The 19,725-nt window shown below is 34.0% G+C and overlaps 2 protein-coding genes across 3 annotated transcripts in view; one reads left to right on the top strand and one right to left on the bottom strand.

The window, feature by feature from the left end:
* Positions 1-10,714, bottom strand: part of LOC138699516 (KICSTOR complex protein kaptin-like) — a 32,647-nt gene extending 21,933 nt beyond the window's left edge. The window contains exons 1-3 of one of the 2 annotated variants that reach the window (XM_069825464.1): positions 10,581-10,714; positions 8,019-8,069; positions 183-416 (exon numbers count right to left, since the gene is read on the bottom strand). In XM_069825464.1, the coding sequence (XP_069681565.1) occupies positions 183-396 (214 nt within the window). In that variant the 5' untranslated portion in view covers positions 397-416; positions 8,019-8,069; positions 10,581-10,714. Of the gene's footprint in view, positions 1-182; positions 6,784-8,018; positions 8,070-10,580 lie in introns of those variants that run through there. The other variant, XM_069825463.1, reaches the window with a different exon arrangement.
* A 156-nt stretch (positions 10,715-10,870) lies between these two features.
* Positions 10,871-13,235, top strand: PolI (DNA polymerase iota). The gene is made up of 2 exons (XM_069825462.1): positions 10,871-11,051; positions 11,160-13,235. Exon 2 carries the CDS (start codon positions 11,171-11,173, stop codon positions 13,037-13,039), a length of 1,869 nt encoding a protein of 622 aa, XP_069681563.1. The 5' UTR covers positions 10,871-11,051; positions 11,160-11,170; the 3' UTR covers positions 13,040-13,235.
* Positions 13,236-19,725: the final 6,490 nt, after the last annotated feature.

Here is a 19,725-nt window from a genome sequence, read left to right as displayed (position 1 = left end):
ACTTATTTTACATTAAAAAAAATTATTACTGTTTTTATTAATCCACCCAGAAATGATTTCCAAAAATTTTCCCATAAAAATGTTTCCGGAGAATCAAGTATATTCTAATGTTCATTTTCTTGGCTTTTACTTATCCAGTTCGTAAATTCAAAATGAACAACCATCAGTAAGAATTTACTTACTTGGAATGTAAGTGAATAACACTTCTTTCACTGTTGCTTTCAAGAATCCTTCAGAATCCCCGGAATATTCAAATGAGAAAACTTTACGACGAAGAGACGCAGCAAGAATCTTGTTTGCGCCATTTGACATACAAAGTTTGGTGAGCGAATAGACATTCCCTTGAGAGGGTAACACAAAATAATGTGCATCTATTATATTCTCCATCATCATCATTCCCTTCTCACAAGTCCATTCTGTAAATAGTGACCATAACAATTCTTTAACAAAACAATCATGTTTTAAATTTTTCACTTCCATATTTCATTTATAAACATGCAACAGTTTATGTTGTTCATGTAAGATAGAAGAATCAGAGAACTTGTAGGGATTCAGCATGTGTTATATTCATACTGAACACTAGACCCAATGCAAATTTACAAAAGACGCATCTTTAGTATGTCAATATATACAACTTTAACAGAAATGGGGCAGGTTAGTTCAATTTCATTCACGGAATATAAATTTTAAATGATACAATTAGATTAGGATACCTGTGGGAGCGAGAAATACAGGTGGTGGGGGTAGCTATGTTTTCAAAAACTCGCTAGGCAACCAATTTCAGCTATACCTTATTTCGAGCATTACTCCGTGTTAAAGCTCGACAAACACATTATACATTTCTCACTGTAGTGTGTTATGGGCCTAAATGGCTTAGTTACAATGTTTCTCACAATGAGAGACATGAGAATTATAATGGCAAACTTAGTGACATGAGCCTTATTTTGGGGAGGCATGACTGAATTCATGTGCTGCTCCCAGTATTTATGCTGCACATTATCCCAAACATTAGGATATGAAATTTCCGGGATTACAGATTGAGAGGAATGGATCTGTTCTGTGGCCAGCAAGATAACCCAATCACATCTTGTGATTTTTGGTTGTTAGGTCATCTAAAGCGTCTGGTGTATGCTGGGAGACATCCCAACTGAGACCACTTGTGGTAATCAACTGTGGAGATATGTGCTAGGATTTGGAACTCTCCTCTCTTCTTCTAAAATCAAAGAGTTCATGACATAGATGGGCATGCCTGTGTTGCAGTTGTAATGGTGGACATTTTGAACACCTGTATGATAAAACAAACTGTGACTATAAACTTTTACGTGGTTAGGAACAACATTGTTCAATGATAACGTCTCTTTGTCATCTCTCTGTAACTAAGCCATAATTGGTTCATATGATATTTTTTCTGAAGAAAAAAAATGCATCCTTTGTATATTTACCACCATCCAGGTTGATATAAATACAGAGCTCTGAGTTCTGAAGAAGGCCCATAAAAAGCCGAAACATGTTAACCAGGTACAATAGAATTTAACACGAGAAAGACATGTAATACACATTCCGAAGTGATATTTTTTTGTTTGTTTTCAAATGTATAACAAGATGCATATATTTAAGAGTACACAATAACGGGTCATTCTCTATATCAAGTTTTAAAAATTGTTCTTTTAACGATGCTGTATCAACTTTAAGGTTATATGCATTGGTGGAATTGGTGACGAGGTGAATCTGAGGTTTTGCCATGGGATTACCTGACAGTCACTCTAGGTTTGGGGGAAACCTCGGAAAAAGCCAAACCAACTAATCTGCCCAAGATGAATTTGAATCCATGTCAGAGCACAGTCTCAGATCACGAGTCCAGCTCAATACCCCTGAGCTATGCTTGTGCAAGTACAATTTCGAAGAATCTCACTCAACGTGAGAAGAATTTCGAATTAAACTTATCTTATTGCAATATAATTCCTATAAGAAATGCATCCTTTGTATATTTACCATCATCCAGGTTGATATAAATACAGGCTTTTTTTCTGTTCTCTGCTTCTTTCATCTGTATGTTATTTTCTAGGCAGTATTTTCTTTTCGTACCTCTATATAACACTATGCACAATGCAAACATCCTGAGAGTATGTGTATTTGTGTGTGAAAAGCAGTGAAACAGCTGCACTCAGTGCTCCAAACAAAGGAATAAAATTATGCTTGTATTCTATACAGTCATTAGATTTGCAATATAAATAATTGCATCGTATATTCATATCAAGAAGTTAATTAGCAGTCTAAACAAATGAAGTCTTAAATGAAATTCTGGTAATTACAGCATTTAACGTTACTTTATTAGCACATCAAATATATAAATCAGAATAGTGTGTTTACATATGATGGCTAGTTAGCAACAAATGAACTATACCACAACCTAAAGTGTATCTAGCAGAATTACTTTATTTGTCACTGTAAGTTGAAGGCAGTGGCAGTTCAGTAGGACCCAGTTTCACTTAAACCTGAGCAATAAACTACTTAAAAAAATAGTCACTATACAAAGATATAGAATTAAACAGAAATGATATATTGTATACTCCGGATCAGCTTACTTAATACCCTAAGGGTGAAACCTAACCATTTTTCCACTATTACTAAACATGTTAGTGGATTATAGTGATTTTCTAGCTCTCAGGTTGAAATTTCTTTTACCAACTTCGTTTCGAATTTCGGGTACTGACAAAGACTACAACTGGCAGTTATTTTCTAAGTGTTATGTTGGCAGCAATGACTTCGGTTTACAGTAAAGCAAACTGATGAAAATACAAGTAAGTAAATACATTTTTAGGTTAGATCTCATGAATCTTAAACTCTTTAATGAAAGCAATAAATTTCTTGTTGCCTGACAAACTAAATTGTATTATTAGATCATACTAATCCTAATTACCAACATAATATGCGAGAAAACCAAGAGGAAAATATAATATTTCATAAATAAATTGTTGAACCATTTAGAAAACACCTTTTAATATTTTTTTTATTTTATTGGGTTATTTTATGACGCTGTATCAACATCTCAGGTTATTTAGCGTCTGAATGATATGAAGGTGATAATGCCGGTGAAATGAGTCCAAGGTCCAGCACCGATAATTACCCAGCATTTGCTCATTCCTTGCAACATAAAGATGAGATGTGGTAAATAAGCAAGACATTGTTATTGTTAACACTATATTATTATTATTATTATTATTATTATTATTATTATTTCAATACGTAGCATTGTGATTTTATCCTCTTTGGTGATATCTGGTATTAGTTGGCAACACTGAAGAGACGGCAAAATTAACCTTTTAGGAACTACTCTTACGTGATCCTCACTATAACAGTGGACGAATGTTATTGCTGTATACAAACATAAATCAGTGCAAGATCTTAAAATAATGTATTATTGACTGTATAGATACCATAGCATATCTACTCCTTTAATAAAAGTAGCATGTAAAAAAAAAAAAAGAGCCACACTTGTGACAAATGATTGTACGGTTCATTAGTATAACTCTTTTAGATCTCTTCATATCTTTAATATGGAAGTATTAAGACAGTTTGTATGTGGAAGCTTGAAAAAAATCTTATATGTTTGATAACATTTAAACTGCAGAAGCACCGAAGTTGAACTATAATTATTTTATGTAATTTTTACAGTGTATAATTAATTATTTAAGAATATTTTAAGGCGTGAGACATAACTTTATATACAAAATTAAAAATATTTAAGACACCCATCTCAAAAACAAGTAATATTAGGAAGCTGAGATTGTGAGTAGACCTTTAGAACTGAAGCATGTTAAAAAGACACTATTATGTTATTGATTGCAGAATTTCTAGTATTTTTACAGAAATTATGAATTTTAATTGGAGTGATTGTTTTATAAATAAATGTTTTTTTTTTTTTTCGACATAAATAATTACAAAACACTACTGTAATATAATTTAAAGATTATTTATCTTCTTAATAACTACTAATAAAAAAAATCAAGATCATCACATAATTTTCTTTTAAGATCTGTGCACTCATATTCATATTATGTAAATTAAAAGAGATCGTCAAATGATCTGTTATAATGCTACAACATTTTGTGCATCTTGCAGTTTAAATATTAGCAGATTTATGACTTTTTCCATGCGTTAATTTAGAAGTCCCCTTAAGTACTGTCTGTTTATTGGTTTTAGCAATTCTCATCTGAAACTAATATAAATCACTATAAAATATCTATTAATAAAAATTAAATATTCACCCAAACAGTTCAGCATTATCGAACTTATAATAATTTAAAATTTAAATTTAGTATTACTGTCACAAGAATTCCTGCCTATTTTTCATTCCTAAATGAGAAAAATGAAGAACTGAACTTTATAACTGTTTCTTTTTTTAATTACTACAAATTATTCTAGGTTATGTTTATGTTTATAATTTTAACTTCTAAACGTTTTCCTTTATTCTTGCAATTGTAATGTAAATGTAATATAAATTCTCACTGTTGGCTCAATTTTTTAATGCTACATACACTGGTTTTAAGTGCAAGTTTGACTATGAGCTTGCATTTCATATCATATTGTGTATATGTGGTTACCACAGTTTCAAGTATATTTCATTCAATACTTTAAGTAACATGTACATTTTACATTTGTGCCACGAAAAAAACACTGCTTCCTTGTAACACAAGGTTCTGACAGAATGCATGACGAAGAGGCTCCTTAAAAAGTAAAAATCAATTAAGTCTCAATGGTAGGAGACATCTACATTTTGCATGTCCTCATAATCACGGTAATTCCATTCTGACTCGTATGCAAAATAAACACACGCATTATTTTGAGCGCATTATTTATTACAATGATTTGAGCATTCCACTTGTCAGATTATATTTATGATCATATAATTTAAGAAATTATTTCTATGACTATGAAAGTTAATTTATTTTATAATAGTCTTTATTCATTATTTATTGACTTTCAGATATTTTTAAGAAAGTTTAACAATAATCTAGCGAACTGTATAAGAAGATCACGAAGTCAAATTACAAATTAGGATTTTCGGGAATTGTTTAAACTTCAAAAATAATTTTTCTCGAAAACAATTTTTATGGAGTTAACACACTTTTCCCCACTCACCTGCCTTATGATCCTCTTAGGAGAATAGGTATCACAATTGCTTAGGACTCTGTACAAATAAACTCAAGACGAGATCCTTCTGTCTAAACAATATAGCCAATATAAAAAAGATTTACTGATGAGGTCAGTATATCTGAGAAAGAACTCCACTTTTTAATCTTACAAAATGCAAAACAATTGTTGTGCAAGTTTAATTTTTCATTAATTGTTACTATTTTTTTAATTTTATTTTACTACAAAAATGCACGATTCAATCACAGTCAAATTTGTTTCAGTAGATAGTTAAATCATACAATGATATATTCTCACATTCCATTCATTATATTGATAATTTTGCGTTTCTGTAGTACTCTATACATTGAAGGCATAAATAGTTTGGTTATCTGTTGTAAGTTTTGCCTATATTGCAATTATACTAAATTAAAACAATTAAATAATGTTATATGCTGAACTGTTTAAGACATATACATAGCAATGCTCCCAGAAGTATCTATCATGCTGTGAAACTAAGAATTCTTGAAGGGAGCAAGTACGGCAGGAAGAAAATAATGGAAAATGATAAAAAAATAGGAAAGAAAAAAGACAGAATAAGAAAAAAGGAAAAAGAACTATATATCTCCACATGCACACAACATATTAAAAATAAGACTCATATTAATTATTCATATAGTAACTAGGAACAAACAATACTAAATCAATTAAGCTAATTTCATTCTATCTGAAATGGAATTGTGAAAGAAAATTACAGCATGATTTGACTGTCACTTCAAGAACAGTACATCCTTCACTTAAAACTTCTTGCCCAAGAATAATAAAAACATGTATAAAAAGAATGTTAAAAGAAATATATATCTCTCATGCCATTTCTTTTCAGCAAACAATATTAAAATCGATTATGCTTAAATTCACCATATAAAAATGAAACCACATACCAGTCTGAAAACAAATCTAGACCACTAGCGCCAAACAATATACCAGTATATCGAAAAACACAATTAAATAATATCTATGCCTTAATGTGTGTAATTTTCTTTTTAAAATTATTAAATGTATGAATACTAAAACCATCAGATTCCCACGTGACATCTGTTGACGCTATGTAGCATCATCTATTACGAGATGGAAAAGGTGTTGAAGTCCTATCCTTGGAGCCAAAGTTTTTGGCACCATCATTATCTATAGTTGCCTCTGTTATTAAACCAAATACTGTTTCCACTTATAAGCAATAAAATTTTGATCTTTGTATCTTTTTGTTACAGATTACCAAATTAACACGGACAACTATACAGCCAAGGTAAGCAATATTGTTAACTCTCTTCTTATACAAGTACTTGAAACTGGGTTAACCAATAAGAGATCTCAAAAGGACAATATAACCTCAACTGTGTGACAATCCACTGCTTGCCCAAACTCCTACTCCAGAGCTGCTGCCCCAAACATAATTCATTACCGATACATATAAATGTAAATACAAACTCCAACACGAATAAAATATTCGTTACACTTCCATTTTTTAAAAATGAGTTTATAACATCCCATAGGCTTTATTCTTTTAGCATAACAATGCCTAACAGTCGACCTTGCAGCAACTCCATGCAATACTGAATGTGCCAATACTGACACAAGCATTAAAGCTATCTTCATGATGGTTGAGTCTGTGGAACAGGCAGTTGTTGAAAGTATTGCAAAGCATTCAGTGCTGCCTCTAATCCCACATTGTAAACGGGATGTATAGGTGCAAGCTCATTGTTTGGATTGCCTACAATATTCGCCTTTCCATGCACAAAATGCTGTGCCACTGATAGGCCACTTAAAGTGTAACAGGTATGATAGATATCTCGCGGTTTGGTGGGTTTATCTACCAAGCCTCCTGACGAATTTTGACAACAAATCAAGATATACTCCTGCAGGGCTTCCTGGTGGAACAACCACCGTTCCATGCTCACTGCACTCGGATCTTGTTGTGTAAGAATTCTGTGAAGCAGGGGAAATGCTCCGCCCTGCCAGAAAGAGTAACAGCCATCCACAAGCTTGTTTGTACGACCCTGAAAGCCACCTTCGAATCTCATCTGCCGGTTCACGATCCACCGTAAAAACGACTTAATATCGCACAACTGCTCCTTTCCTAACAGTGAAAGTGCTGCCAGACCGCAGAATGCATAACCCCCATGAGCTTCCATACCCGGCGACCCCGAGAAACCTCCCTCATATGTCTGACAACTGACGATCCAATTGGCCGAGTTGTCAAACAAAGCATCTGTGTAAATATTGGTAAGCCTGGCAACAGCTAATGCACAATAAACTCCTCTGATATCCACTTCTCCTCCAGGATGCATTTGGAATGCTCCTTCTGGAGATCTGACAGACCACAAAAATTTCTGAAGCTTTTCCCTGTCGATAATGTTATAAGCTTCCTCCGTTCCCAGTGTGCAAAGAGCGTTAACTGCTGCGTAAGTTGGGGCCAAGTGAGGAAACTGGCCTGGACCTCCAGCAAATCCTCCCTCCGGACTCTGACACTTTCCGAGGAACTGAGCTATCTTAGAGATGTCTTCTGATACTAGCGTCTCATCCAGTAATTCCAGCGAATGCAATATCCAATAACACAACCATGGACGACTGGCATCTAGACACTGGTAAGCATTGGGCAAGTAGGTGAGAGATTTCTTCAAAAAAGCAGCATGGTGGATTCGTAGAAGCGTAGGTGCATCGAGATCGATTTCTACCATTTTTGAAAACAAATCAAAAAGTTGCTCAACTGACTCCTCCACCTTCATCTGTTCCTCAGATGTCGGTGTTGGACAGTTTTCATCCTTAAATCGCTCTTTCTTTATAGCTTCAAACGACCTAACGTTTGCTGCCATGATGGAGTGGCTTACTTGGTTTGCTTACTCCTGATGTCTTGCAACTATTCTCAAGCCAAATTATACCTAAAACAGTCACACAAAACATTTATGACATGCTGCATGGTCACATGACATAATTTTATGATTAGCCTATTAGATAAAATAAATATAAAGCTATCACAGTATGGGAGGCAAGACCTATCCTGCGACCTTATCATATGCCATGGCTGTATCCACAATGTGTATGGAGGGGGATGATAAGTTTTAGTCTAAGATGAATTTCCATGTCTTCATGTAGATTAATATAGTAGTAATATTAACCATCTCTCTCTCTCTCTCTCTCTCATAACTCATTCCATCCCTTCTCGCACAGCTCACATGCTAGGTCTCGCCTCCTCATGGTTATTATTCACAACTAACTTATATTTGATGTTTCAAGGTCTGAACTATTTTTTATTGTAGAGACTTAAATTTTTTGGTAAAAAAATAGTGTAAGTAACGGCTAAATTCTGTTATAAAAGACCTCATTAAAATATCGTTTTCAGATATAAACACAAAAATAAATACAGTGAAACCTCTCCTTACGGATACCCCCAAAATACGGACACCCCTCATATACAGACAGATTTTTATGTCCCAACTGAAATAATATAGAAATAATGATAAATTTAATTCTCGTTTACGGACACTCTCAGACACGGACACAGACAGCTGTTTCACAGTCCTAAAGCTTGCTTTACCTCCTGACCGTGGACAGAACTTGAATTTCAAGACCTAATGTGTTACAAAAATGGAAAATTTGGTTTTGAGAACTGTACAGAAATTCCTTAACATGAAAGAAGACAATAAGGTTCTCGTGTGCTACCACTAGCCCAGCCGGCTACCCCTTGTTAGCTGTAAACGTAAAATTTAACCTGTCTGATGGGTCCAGGTTTCCGCAATCGTGAATTTGTATTCGACAAACGATAGGGTTAGTAGGATTATTCTCTTTACTTCAATCAGTTGTTCTGTTTCGAGAGACATGGCACCTGAACGTAAAGGTTAAGTTGAAAACTGTTAATTACAGTACTGCATAACTGTAGACCTAGAATAAAACTGCATGGCACAGTGCTGTATTTTTCTTTTTCGACCTTATCTACTGCAGTTCAAAGTTGCAAAGAATTTACTGTAGTATACTGTATTTGGAATTAAACTACAGTAATACATTTCATTTAAAGTATGAAGGGATACATAATGCATATTATAAATTTACTGTTAGATTGGGGAGCCTCCCTCCCAATAAAGGACACCTCCCAGATGCGGACAGTTTGCTACGTGCCTTCCTTGTCCGTAAATGGAGGTTTCACTGTATACTATTGAGGATTGTGTTGCACACTGAGAAACTGTATGATAAGTGCAGACTTTCTTAAAAGTAAGAATTACTTTAAATGATTTGGATATTTTGTACACAACTCCCTATCAACTTTTATATAAGTACTTTAAATTAGAGAATTACAATATATTAAGTTTGAAATAAACGGTAATTTTCGAGAAGACGCCGGTCTTTTACAAGGTATGACAAAATTAATTAAGGGGATATCTAAGTGACAGGCCGAATAGTAGGCCTGTGTGAAAAGATTTCAATGATCTTAAATCATTGAAATCACGCCATTTAGATATCTCCTCAACTAACTCACTAATCTTGTCACATATCTTGTAAAAGACCGGCGTCTTCTTGGAAATTACCAAATGAACTACTAATTTTTTGTGTAACTGTCATGCATCGAGGTCGTTGCTATATTCCCGACAGGCCACGAGATAGCCTATTTAATGAAAAAAACGCAGATTTAAACAATAAAAACATGCGGATAAGATAGGAATTTCACTAATAAAATATGTAGGCCTAAGTAATTTAATAAGTGTACGAGTCACCTAAATAACTTAAAGGTCTATAACTTTATAAAACTGTACTGAGTGTAACTTTAACAAATTCTTATTCTCATTGCATCTCCATTCAATATCTTTACATTGCATATTGAGATGATGTATTTCTTAAAAGTTCATCGTTAACAAATACCGATAATTGTGTTCACTCTGATTGTGTGAAAATGAAAACATAAGCTAGGCCACGATAGAAAACAGTTTATTGAAAGCATATTGTGCCCCCCCCCCCACTCAATTTTAAAGCACTGGTGAAATGTTATCTTTCAAGTAATACCGACATCGGAAAATTATCCACCAACGATATGTTTGACACGTGTTTTGACGCAGCTGTAAAGACACATTTGCAAAAGTTGGACTATATTTTAATACCTAAGCTGTAAGCTATTCCCTAATAACAGTAAAGTATTCGAAAATGTCCACAATGAGATATTTTGGGGATTTAAGTCACCTCAAAAATGAACTGTAACGTGTAATTATTTACAGTATGTAAACTGAGAACAAACTAACTTATTGATAAATTTACACTTTCGTTGAAGTCTAACCTCTGCATGGTAATTACACACAATGCAGAAGATATAATACTGTTTCGTAATGTATTTATTTAATAGTGATTACAAAAATGAAACCGTCAAAACACACAGAATGAAATGAAAGAAGTACAGATTTTCATACCTCCAGATTACATTCATTTAGGTTCATCCACGAACCCCATCTCCTTACGCCATGTTAAAAACAACCACTAAGCGGCACATGTTGCCAATTGTGCGCACTTAAATTTGTTAATATAAGAAACTTGCTGCAAATATATTATATTTATATTCACGTATAGTAATAGTTAAATAAGTAATACTTTTACTAAAAATATATGCGTTATGACATTTTGTGTATTATGAACAGCAAATGTTAGACCCAAATGTTGTAAGTACGCGTAGAACAATATTACGGTAATGTTGGTTGTTCATAATCGGAAATGACGATGTATTTAACATTACGATACAATTCCGGTGTTTAGAAGAAGATCGGGGATTTGAAATGTTACGAACATTTTTCGAAAGTTTTAGATATTGTTGACATTGGCGTGATAGTTATTATAATGTTAGAGAAACAGTTTCATGGGACATACTGATGACATCTTATAGAAAAGTAAGTAAATGTTGTTTTCAATTTGTTACATTTTGTTGCATGTGTTAAGGCTAGGCCTATAGCCTGAGCTTGCTGTACCAATCATAATTGCCTTCTTTTTCTTTACAGAATTGCAAGAAATGGATGAGCTCGCCCATTCAATGGATTTCTGTTCCATTAACAATCATGTAAGGACAATAATCCATATAGACATCGACTGTTTCTATGCTCAAGTTGAGATGATCAAGAATCCATCTTTAAGAGGATGTCCACTAGGAGTTCAACAGAAGAATATTATTGTGACAAGTAATTATGTAGCAAGAGAATTCGGAATTAAGAAGTGTATGCTAGTTAGTGAAGGACTTAAACTGTGCCCGCAATTGGTGTTGGTGCGAGGTGAAGATTTAAGTGATTATAGACAAGTGTCTGCTAAAATTACTAGTTTGTTACACAAATTCAGTTCCCAGGTTGAAAAATTAGGACTAGATGAAAACTTCGTGGATGTTACAAATTTGGTTTCTGAAAGATTGGAAGGTAGTTGTTCTTATGCACAAAATGTGACAGGTTGTGTTTATGGTGACTTAGATGAGAAATGTGAATGTGGTTGTAGAAACAGATTGTGTGTCGGTTCTCATATTGCTAGTGAGATCAGAAGTGAAATCAAGGATGTGTTGGGTATTACGTGCTGCGCAGGGATCGCTCACAATAAACTGCTTGCAAAATTGGTGTGTGCAACACACAAACCGAATGATCAAACTACCATATTTCCTTGTAATGCTTTAGCCCTATTGTCAAATCTCGAAAATGTTAGAAGCATTCCTGGAATCGGTCACTGCATGTACGAAACTTTGCAGTCGCTTGGTATTTCAAGCGTTGGAGAGCTTAGAAATTGCAACCTAACATCACTGCAGAAAGCTTTAGGCAATGACATTGCGATTCGCATTAAGAAACTAAGCTATGGTATTGATGATTCGCCTGTAAAACCGACTGGGAAACCTCAATCCATAGGTCTCGAAGACGGGTTTAGAAAAATAAGTTTAGAGAGTGAGGTGAAAGATAAGTTAGCCACTCTTCTACATAGACTTATAAAATTATTGTCTCAAGATAGTAGAATTCCCGGATCTATCCGTGTAACAGTGCGTAAATATGATAGCACTCAGAAATACGGTCATAGAGAAAGTAGACAGTGTAATATAGCTCCATCTTTTTTCAAGAATAATACTTCTAATGGAAGTAATCCTATTACACCGAAATCCACAGAAAAACTTATGGCATTGATTATGCAACTTTTTCATAAAATGGTTAATATATCTAAACCTTTTCACCTCACGTTACTCGGTTTAGCATTCACTAAATTCCAAGAACGTAAAACTGGCAGGAGTTCAATTGCTTCTTTTCTGACTAATGACATTTCTGTGCAGTCTGTATTAAGTTTCAAAAGCGTATCTACAGGAGCAGAAAAGATGGAATATTCATCCATAAATTCTTCGCCTCTTATTAACATGGAACGATCGGGTTCGGAGTCAGAACCAGAACCATCTCCAAAAAAGACGCGAACAGATATATGGATACCTCGGTGTAAAAAGCGACTTTCAACTGACGATGACGAATGTGTGCCCAACAAACGTTTGTCTGAAAATTCTGCAGGATGTTCCGTTGATAGGTATTTGGAAGACTTTGTATGCAGCACACAAAAATATGATAAGGAACAAGAATCAGGATCTATGATAGAGGAGTCCACAAGCATCGGAGTTTCAGAATTTTTCGAGAGCTCTCCATCGAACTCTTCTGAAGTTGAGAAAATGGAGAATGAAAGTAATTTTCTGTGTCCTGATGACGTGGACACAGATGTTTTCAACGCACTACCACAAGAATTAAAGGAAGAATTATTGGAGGAATGGAATAAGAGAAGACGCCAGATTTCTCCAGTTCCCCACTCCAGACTGGTCACAGCAACTGCAAAACCAAAGCAAAAGTCCATTTTGCAATTCTGCATTTCAAATAAGTGACGGTGAATTTGCATTTCATTAGTTCTTTAACAGGTTTAAGTAAGTTATATTTGTAATTTGTCACCTTGTGTAACTATTTATTGACTTGATAAAGATACATTATGTTACCTGATTGCAATAAGAAAATTTTGTGTTACCAACAGTGTTGTAATGAATCTTAATAATTGAATTTCATTACATAGAGGTGATTAATTAACATTTTGTTTCATTACATTTCCAACATAGACTACATTTTTGGGTACAAAACTATTTTTTACTTGCTCTTTAGTCATTATACTAACTTTAGAGAAAGTGTTGAAATACTGAAATAGTATATTATGAAACAATTTTATTGCACGAGTCATAACTAAAGTTTGTTTCAGCACATTTCAAACACACATTTTTAGGTAGATCTACAAAATCATTTTTTACTGGCTTATTAGTCATTATACAAACCATGGAGAAAGTGTTGTGATGCTGAAATAGTATATTATGAAACAAGTTTATGTTATACTTTATTGCACAAGTAAATATTTAGGGAATGAGCTAAGTGAGTTTCCTTATTTTTACGAGTGCAATAACTGTATAAAATTGTAAACGTGTTTCATATTTTATTTTTTATACAACATAATTATAAAACAATTGAGGCGGTTAGAAGCAAAGGGGTGTGAATGACATTTCTAAAAAAAACTGTTAAAATGCATCCAGGATAAACTAAAGCATTTAAAATTTCAGTGGTAAAGGGTTATTTTCTTTTAACCATATCACGCATTAACATTTAAAATTAAAACTTCACGGAATTTACGAAAACTTGGTAACTTTTAATCACATTTTCTCAAAAATAACTTAAGTTCTTCTGACCGCAATTAATAAAGAAATAACGTCAAATTTGTAATAACGAATACTGGTAGTTTGGTAAGTCTATGAAGAAAGGAGTTGCTATGACAATGATGTATTAAAATACAGTATTATAGCACGATAAATCATTTCATAATATTTGCTTTATGGCACAAGTTAATGCTGTTACAATAGAAGTCATGACATTGTAATATTTTACGCACCAGTACAATAATGTGGGATATTATGCATGGTTTTTACTAATGGTAAAGATTGTTTATAATGTCAGAGTACAAAAATAACTCTATTTCAAGATTTGATAATTATGTAGTAAGCATTGGCCAAGCCACCATCTTCCCGCAATAAGAGGTCCAGGAAACGTACTCTCCCATTGGTGTATGAAGAGCTGACAATATGTCATGCATAAGAAAAAGTTGAAAATTTAATTTAAATATCGTCGGTTTCTTGGTAAAAGTGACCAAGTCACATTCCAAGGCTTCCAAGCATTATGAAAATTTAAGACATAATTTTATATTAAAAACTAATAATATAGCATATTTACCTTCAAAATAACTTATTACTAACATCTAAAGAAGTACAGTTATCTTTGGATGGATCACTAAACTTTTAAATGCCTTTTCCCAACAATTTTGCATTTTGGACTTGGTCACTTTTACCAAGAAACCGACGATATATACAGTGAAACCTCTCATTTACGGACATCGAAGGGACGTAACAATCTGTCCGCATCTGGGAGGTGTCCTTTATTGGGAGGGAGATTTCCCAATCTAACAGTAAATTTATAATATACATTATGTATCCCTTCACTCTTTAAATGAAATGTATTACTGTAGTTTAATTCTAAATACAGTCTACTACAGTAAATTCTTTGCAACTTTGAACTACAGTAGATAAGACCGAAAAAGGAAAATACGGTAAGTTACTGTGCCATGCAATTTTATTCTAGATCTACAGTTATGCAGTACTGTAATTTACAGTTTTCAACTTAACCTTTGCGTTCAGGCGCCATGTCTCTCGAAACAGAACAACTGATTGAAGTGAAGAGAATAATCCTACTAACCCTATCATGTGTCGAATACAATTTTACGATCACGGAAACCTTGGACCCATCAGACAGATTAAATTTTATGACTTTGTTTATCCACCCGCTTCCAGCTAACAAGGGGTAGCCGGCTGGGCTAGTGGTAGCCTACGAGACTGTTATTGTCTTCTTTATGTTAAGGAATTTCTGTACAGTTCTCAAAACTAAATTTTCCATTTTTGTAATACATTAGGTCTTGAAAACCAAGTTCTGTCCACAGTCAGGAGATAAAGCAAGCTTTATGGCTGTGAAACAGCTGTCCTTGTCCGTGTATGAGAGTGTCCGTAAACGAGAGTTAAATTTATCACTATTTCTATATTATTTCAGTTGGGACATAAAAATTTGTCCGTATTTGAGGAGTGTCCGTATCTTGGGGGTGTCCATAAGGAGAGGTTTCACTATACTTGGTAATGTATGTGTCCCGGACCCCTGTTATGGGAAGATGACCTGACAGATGCTTACTACATAATTAACTTACCCAGGATTTTTACGAATATTCTTCTTCTTCTTCTTCTCTTCTCTCGAGGCTTCCAGCCTGTTAATCCAGAGTATCTCTCCATCTGTTCTTTCTCCATACTCGTTTATTCCGTTGTCTCACATTGTTTGTCAACATTTTAGCAGTCCGGCTTAAAACTCTGGTACTTTGAACATAAAATAACCGATGGTAGGTTGTTAGCCTGGCCTCGGGGTGTCCAATGGAGGGGCTGCCTCCTCGTGGCTGTTGGACCAGCGTGATTTTCTGTCAGGGTTTTCTCCCTTAGCTGACATGTCCCAATTTTAAAGCGTCAGGAACTCGCTTTTCTCCCTTGCATGACTTAGCCGTAAAAAAACGTTGCCCAGGGGTCATGACGAGGACATGCATGCATAGGACTTAGTAGGAATAAATGGATTCTTGAGTTTTATTGTTACATAACAGTCAGCATGTTATGTAACCTCAAGACCACATACTACCCCTTTGGCCTACGAATATACAAGTTGTTAATATTTCTTATTCCAAAAAGTGATTTTTTGCATATCATTTATCTGCCTATATTGAATGCAGCTGTTTTCCCAAAATCTTGTGCAAATTTTGTTTACAGTATGATGAATATCTAATTAATTAATTAGTTTATTCAAAAGTATGCATAAGAATTATGTTTTTCTAAAAAAAAAACAACATGAAGTTATTTAAAGCCTCTGTGCCAGAATTTCACAACTGTCATCTTGGTACTCACTAATTGTAATAGTGCCAAATAAAGAATATTCTAAAGACTGTATGTCCTAAAATTGTTTGCTTTAGATTAGTTAGTTATGGGTTAATTTACTCATATTACATCATTCCAATTAGTACAGGTATCTATAACTAGATCGTTGCATCAGTAATGTTCTGTTTGAGGACCAAGTTGGTAGTTGGAAATGTCAGCTGTTAAAGATGACTGTCTTCCATTGGTAGTTGACTAGCTAAGGCCGGGCTGCAGTCAGTTTACTTAAAATCAAATTTTATGTTTTTATATACCATATTAGTTATTCGAATTAAGCATATAGTGTTGTAGAAATATTTTAGAACTATGTGATATACTATATAGATGTCTTGCAGTAAAATTTGTTCCTGAACCCTAAAAAATGTTATGGGCACTTCTGGCTTCTGCATTTTGTATGTTTTCGTGGGCTTTGAGGTTGTACTTGGAAAGCTATAACTGAGGAACAGTTCTTCTGGTCTCGTGGCCGGCAGGTATTCATCCACTCATCAGCTTTCTCTTTTCCCATCTATAGACTCATCTCTCGTCAATTTCCGTCTCAGGGGTGGGACGGAGTGAGAATAGCAATGTAGCTCTTCTTCCTAAATAATCCATAATAACGTAAAAATTCCTGCTTTCTAGCAGACTTTCTCCATGGCAGGCATGAGTCCATATTGTACTTTCTCCATATGTCTCTATTTATGACTTATATGAGAGTGTTGTACTATTATACTTCGTAGAACAGACCTAGAAACAAAACTTGGGCCACCTGAATTTTCCAAGTTAAAATTATAATATATTGCGCATGCTCAGGGTCAGAATTTTGTTTCTGGGTCTGTGCATTAGTGAATGTGGTCCATTGTTGCTATGTATTTCGGGAAACTGAAAAGCGAAAGAGATGCAAGCAGTAATAATGATAAGTTATAATTAATTCACTGCTAGAGTATCCTTTTTCGACAAGAAATAATATTGAAAGGAGGAGAGTTTTAAATAAAGAAACATCTACGCTATCACTGACAATTTTTCAGAATGATAATCTTAAATGCGAGCTTGCAATGCGTCCTGGTATGGACAACATATGAAGAGTACAGGGGAAAAACAATCAAAGTCACAATTCTCATAAGGGTGATGTCATCATCTAATTCAGTATATTACTGCAAACTTTACCGTTTTTCGTATCAGAACTAATAAAGGAGAATTATCATCATGGATAGAGTCATCCTTTCCTACTTTTTCATTAGGAACAGCAATAAATTTTGCACTAATATAACGAATTAGATGATATCACCCTTATGAGAATTGTGACTTTGTTTTTTCCCCTGTATTCTTCATATAGATGGTTGTGTAGTAATGTGGTGCGAAATAAACTTTGCTATTGGCCATGCTTGTTGCTGTCGAACAAATAAAAGGAACAAGCTGATGACTCTGACGACCTGAAAATTATTTCCAGGGCAATTTCAACACAGGCTTCTTCAGCTGAGCATAATATGCATTGCTTCATCACATTGAAACAAATTCACAGCATAGCAACTTATTTTGTTAAGTGACATTTTATTATTTTTTATTGATGATAACAGTAATAATAATAATAATAATAATAATAATAATAATAATAATAATAATAATAATATTAACGACAGTCATAATTAATATTGTCCGTAATAAATATTTTGTATCAGAAATAGCCTACTTAGCCTAAGCTAGTTGCATCAACCTTAAGGATTTCAGTACCAGCCACATCTGCTGTCTACATTGTTTTGTTGTAGTTCCTAAGATATGGGTTAGAGAATGTATGAAACCCTGGAAATGGAATTGATGTGTCTCTGGATTAAAAAAATACTGTATTGTGATTCGTTAAAGTTAAATTTGAAAATTAAATGTTTATGCATGTAAGTTAAGTATGTTCTATATGGCTAACAGACCCCCAACAATGCATGATTTCATGGATATATTTAGGTTCAAGTCTTTTGATTCAGTATTTTCAGAAACTTCGTGTTATCTTGAATATTTTATGTATTTAAATTTTAAGTTTTATTAATTTTAATCCATGCTTTTAAATTATAGTGTATATGACTACAACAAGAGCTTCTTTTGCATTTATGAAAGTGTCTCGCATTTTAGCACATAGGAATATTTGACTTAAAATACAAGTAAATCTACAGAAGTTTACAAACACCAGCTTTTTAGCCATTTATTGCACATAAATGACTTACATGAGGGGATTAAATTAGAATGAAATAGTACCGGTAGTACAGTCTTAAGGATTACTTAAAATTCAACGTAAGCAGCAGCTGAACATGGATGAACATTCTGTATTGCTCTCACGAACATCATTTGGCATCCAATCACACTCCTCTCGAATTACTACATCTAAAGTAATCATATTCCGAGATTTCCTGGTGTACACCTCTTTGAGGTATCCCTACAGAAAAAAAGTCCAACGGTGTTAAGTCTGGACTTCTTGCAGGCCATTCGACATTTCCACAGCACCCAATGACCTGCCCAGGAAATGCAATGGTAAACCATACCTTGTTATCAATGCACTGAGAATAAAATAAAATTAAAGCTGCATTTGTGCAGTACATTTTAGTAGTGGAATAGGTCACTTAACCTGACTGCTTATACTATTACAGTGCAATAAAAAGTTGTATATAAATATAGGTCACTCTGTATATTCAGTAATATGTTCCTTTTGAATATACCCGAGATAGTTACATGAAATAAAACTGATTGGAGGTAATTGCTTCCCATTTAAAGTGTGTTAATTAATATCCACTTTTGACTGCATCACAGATGCTATAGTAGAACTGAAACCAACATCAATTAAGTTTCTTATATTTGAATAATACTACCTTTTTATTGCAGTAGTTGAATTTGATTGCTTTTAACTACCAGTAGCTAATTGAATTGTATATTTAAGATGTCCAGATTTAATAAAATCAATGGCTTCTGAATTAAATCAAACACTAAGCTGCTACTATTTGGTACCTAGTTTACATACGTATTTAAGTAAATGATTACAAATAGGATACATACAATTGTAACTAAGAAACTATTTCAAGGTCTCCAACTTCAAGAAAGTGATTTACCTTTCTCGAACTTGGTATCAAATATGTGAGAAATTACAAGCAGTTGCAATGCTAAAATAAGTACTAACTAAAACAAATACGAGTAGACAGAATTTGATTTGTTAGTCATTCGTATATATATTTTAATGTCAGTGGCATAGATTGAAATAAAATCAATTTGGATATTTTTGCAATTGAAGAGTCCACTGCAAGAATGATGGATGCCACTTTCTTGTCGAAAATGAACCAAGATTATCAATGCATAGCTTAAGACATACAGAATGTACATAGAGAGTTATATGGCATTAACACTGATAGTCATTGTCCAGTAATGATCGGAAAATCACAGTTAAGCTTTGAGAGCTAAGCATTTCAAACTTTCAATTGCTTCTCCTGGCATTTCAAACTTTCAATTGCTTCTCCTGCAAAATGTATTCCAAATGACATCCATCATTCTTGCAGTGGACTCTTCAATTGGAAAGG

The sequence above is a fragment of the Periplaneta americana genome, chromosome 5 (assembly GCF_040183065.1).
Source record: "Periplaneta americana isolate PAMFEO1 chromosome 5, P.americana_PAMFEO1_priV1, whole genome shotgun sequence".
NCBI classification, from domain to species: domain Eukaryota; kingdom Metazoa; phylum Arthropoda; class Insecta; order Blattodea; family Blattidae; genus Periplaneta; species Periplaneta americana.
The sequence above is the reverse complement of the archived record's forward strand: the minus strand, read 5'-3'. Positions and strand labels throughout refer to the sequence as shown.

Coding starts and splice junctions, on each gene's coding strand:
- PolI (XM_069825462.1), top strand. CDS start 11,171: ATGGATGAGCTCGCCCATTCAATGGATTTCTGTTCCATTAACAATCAT.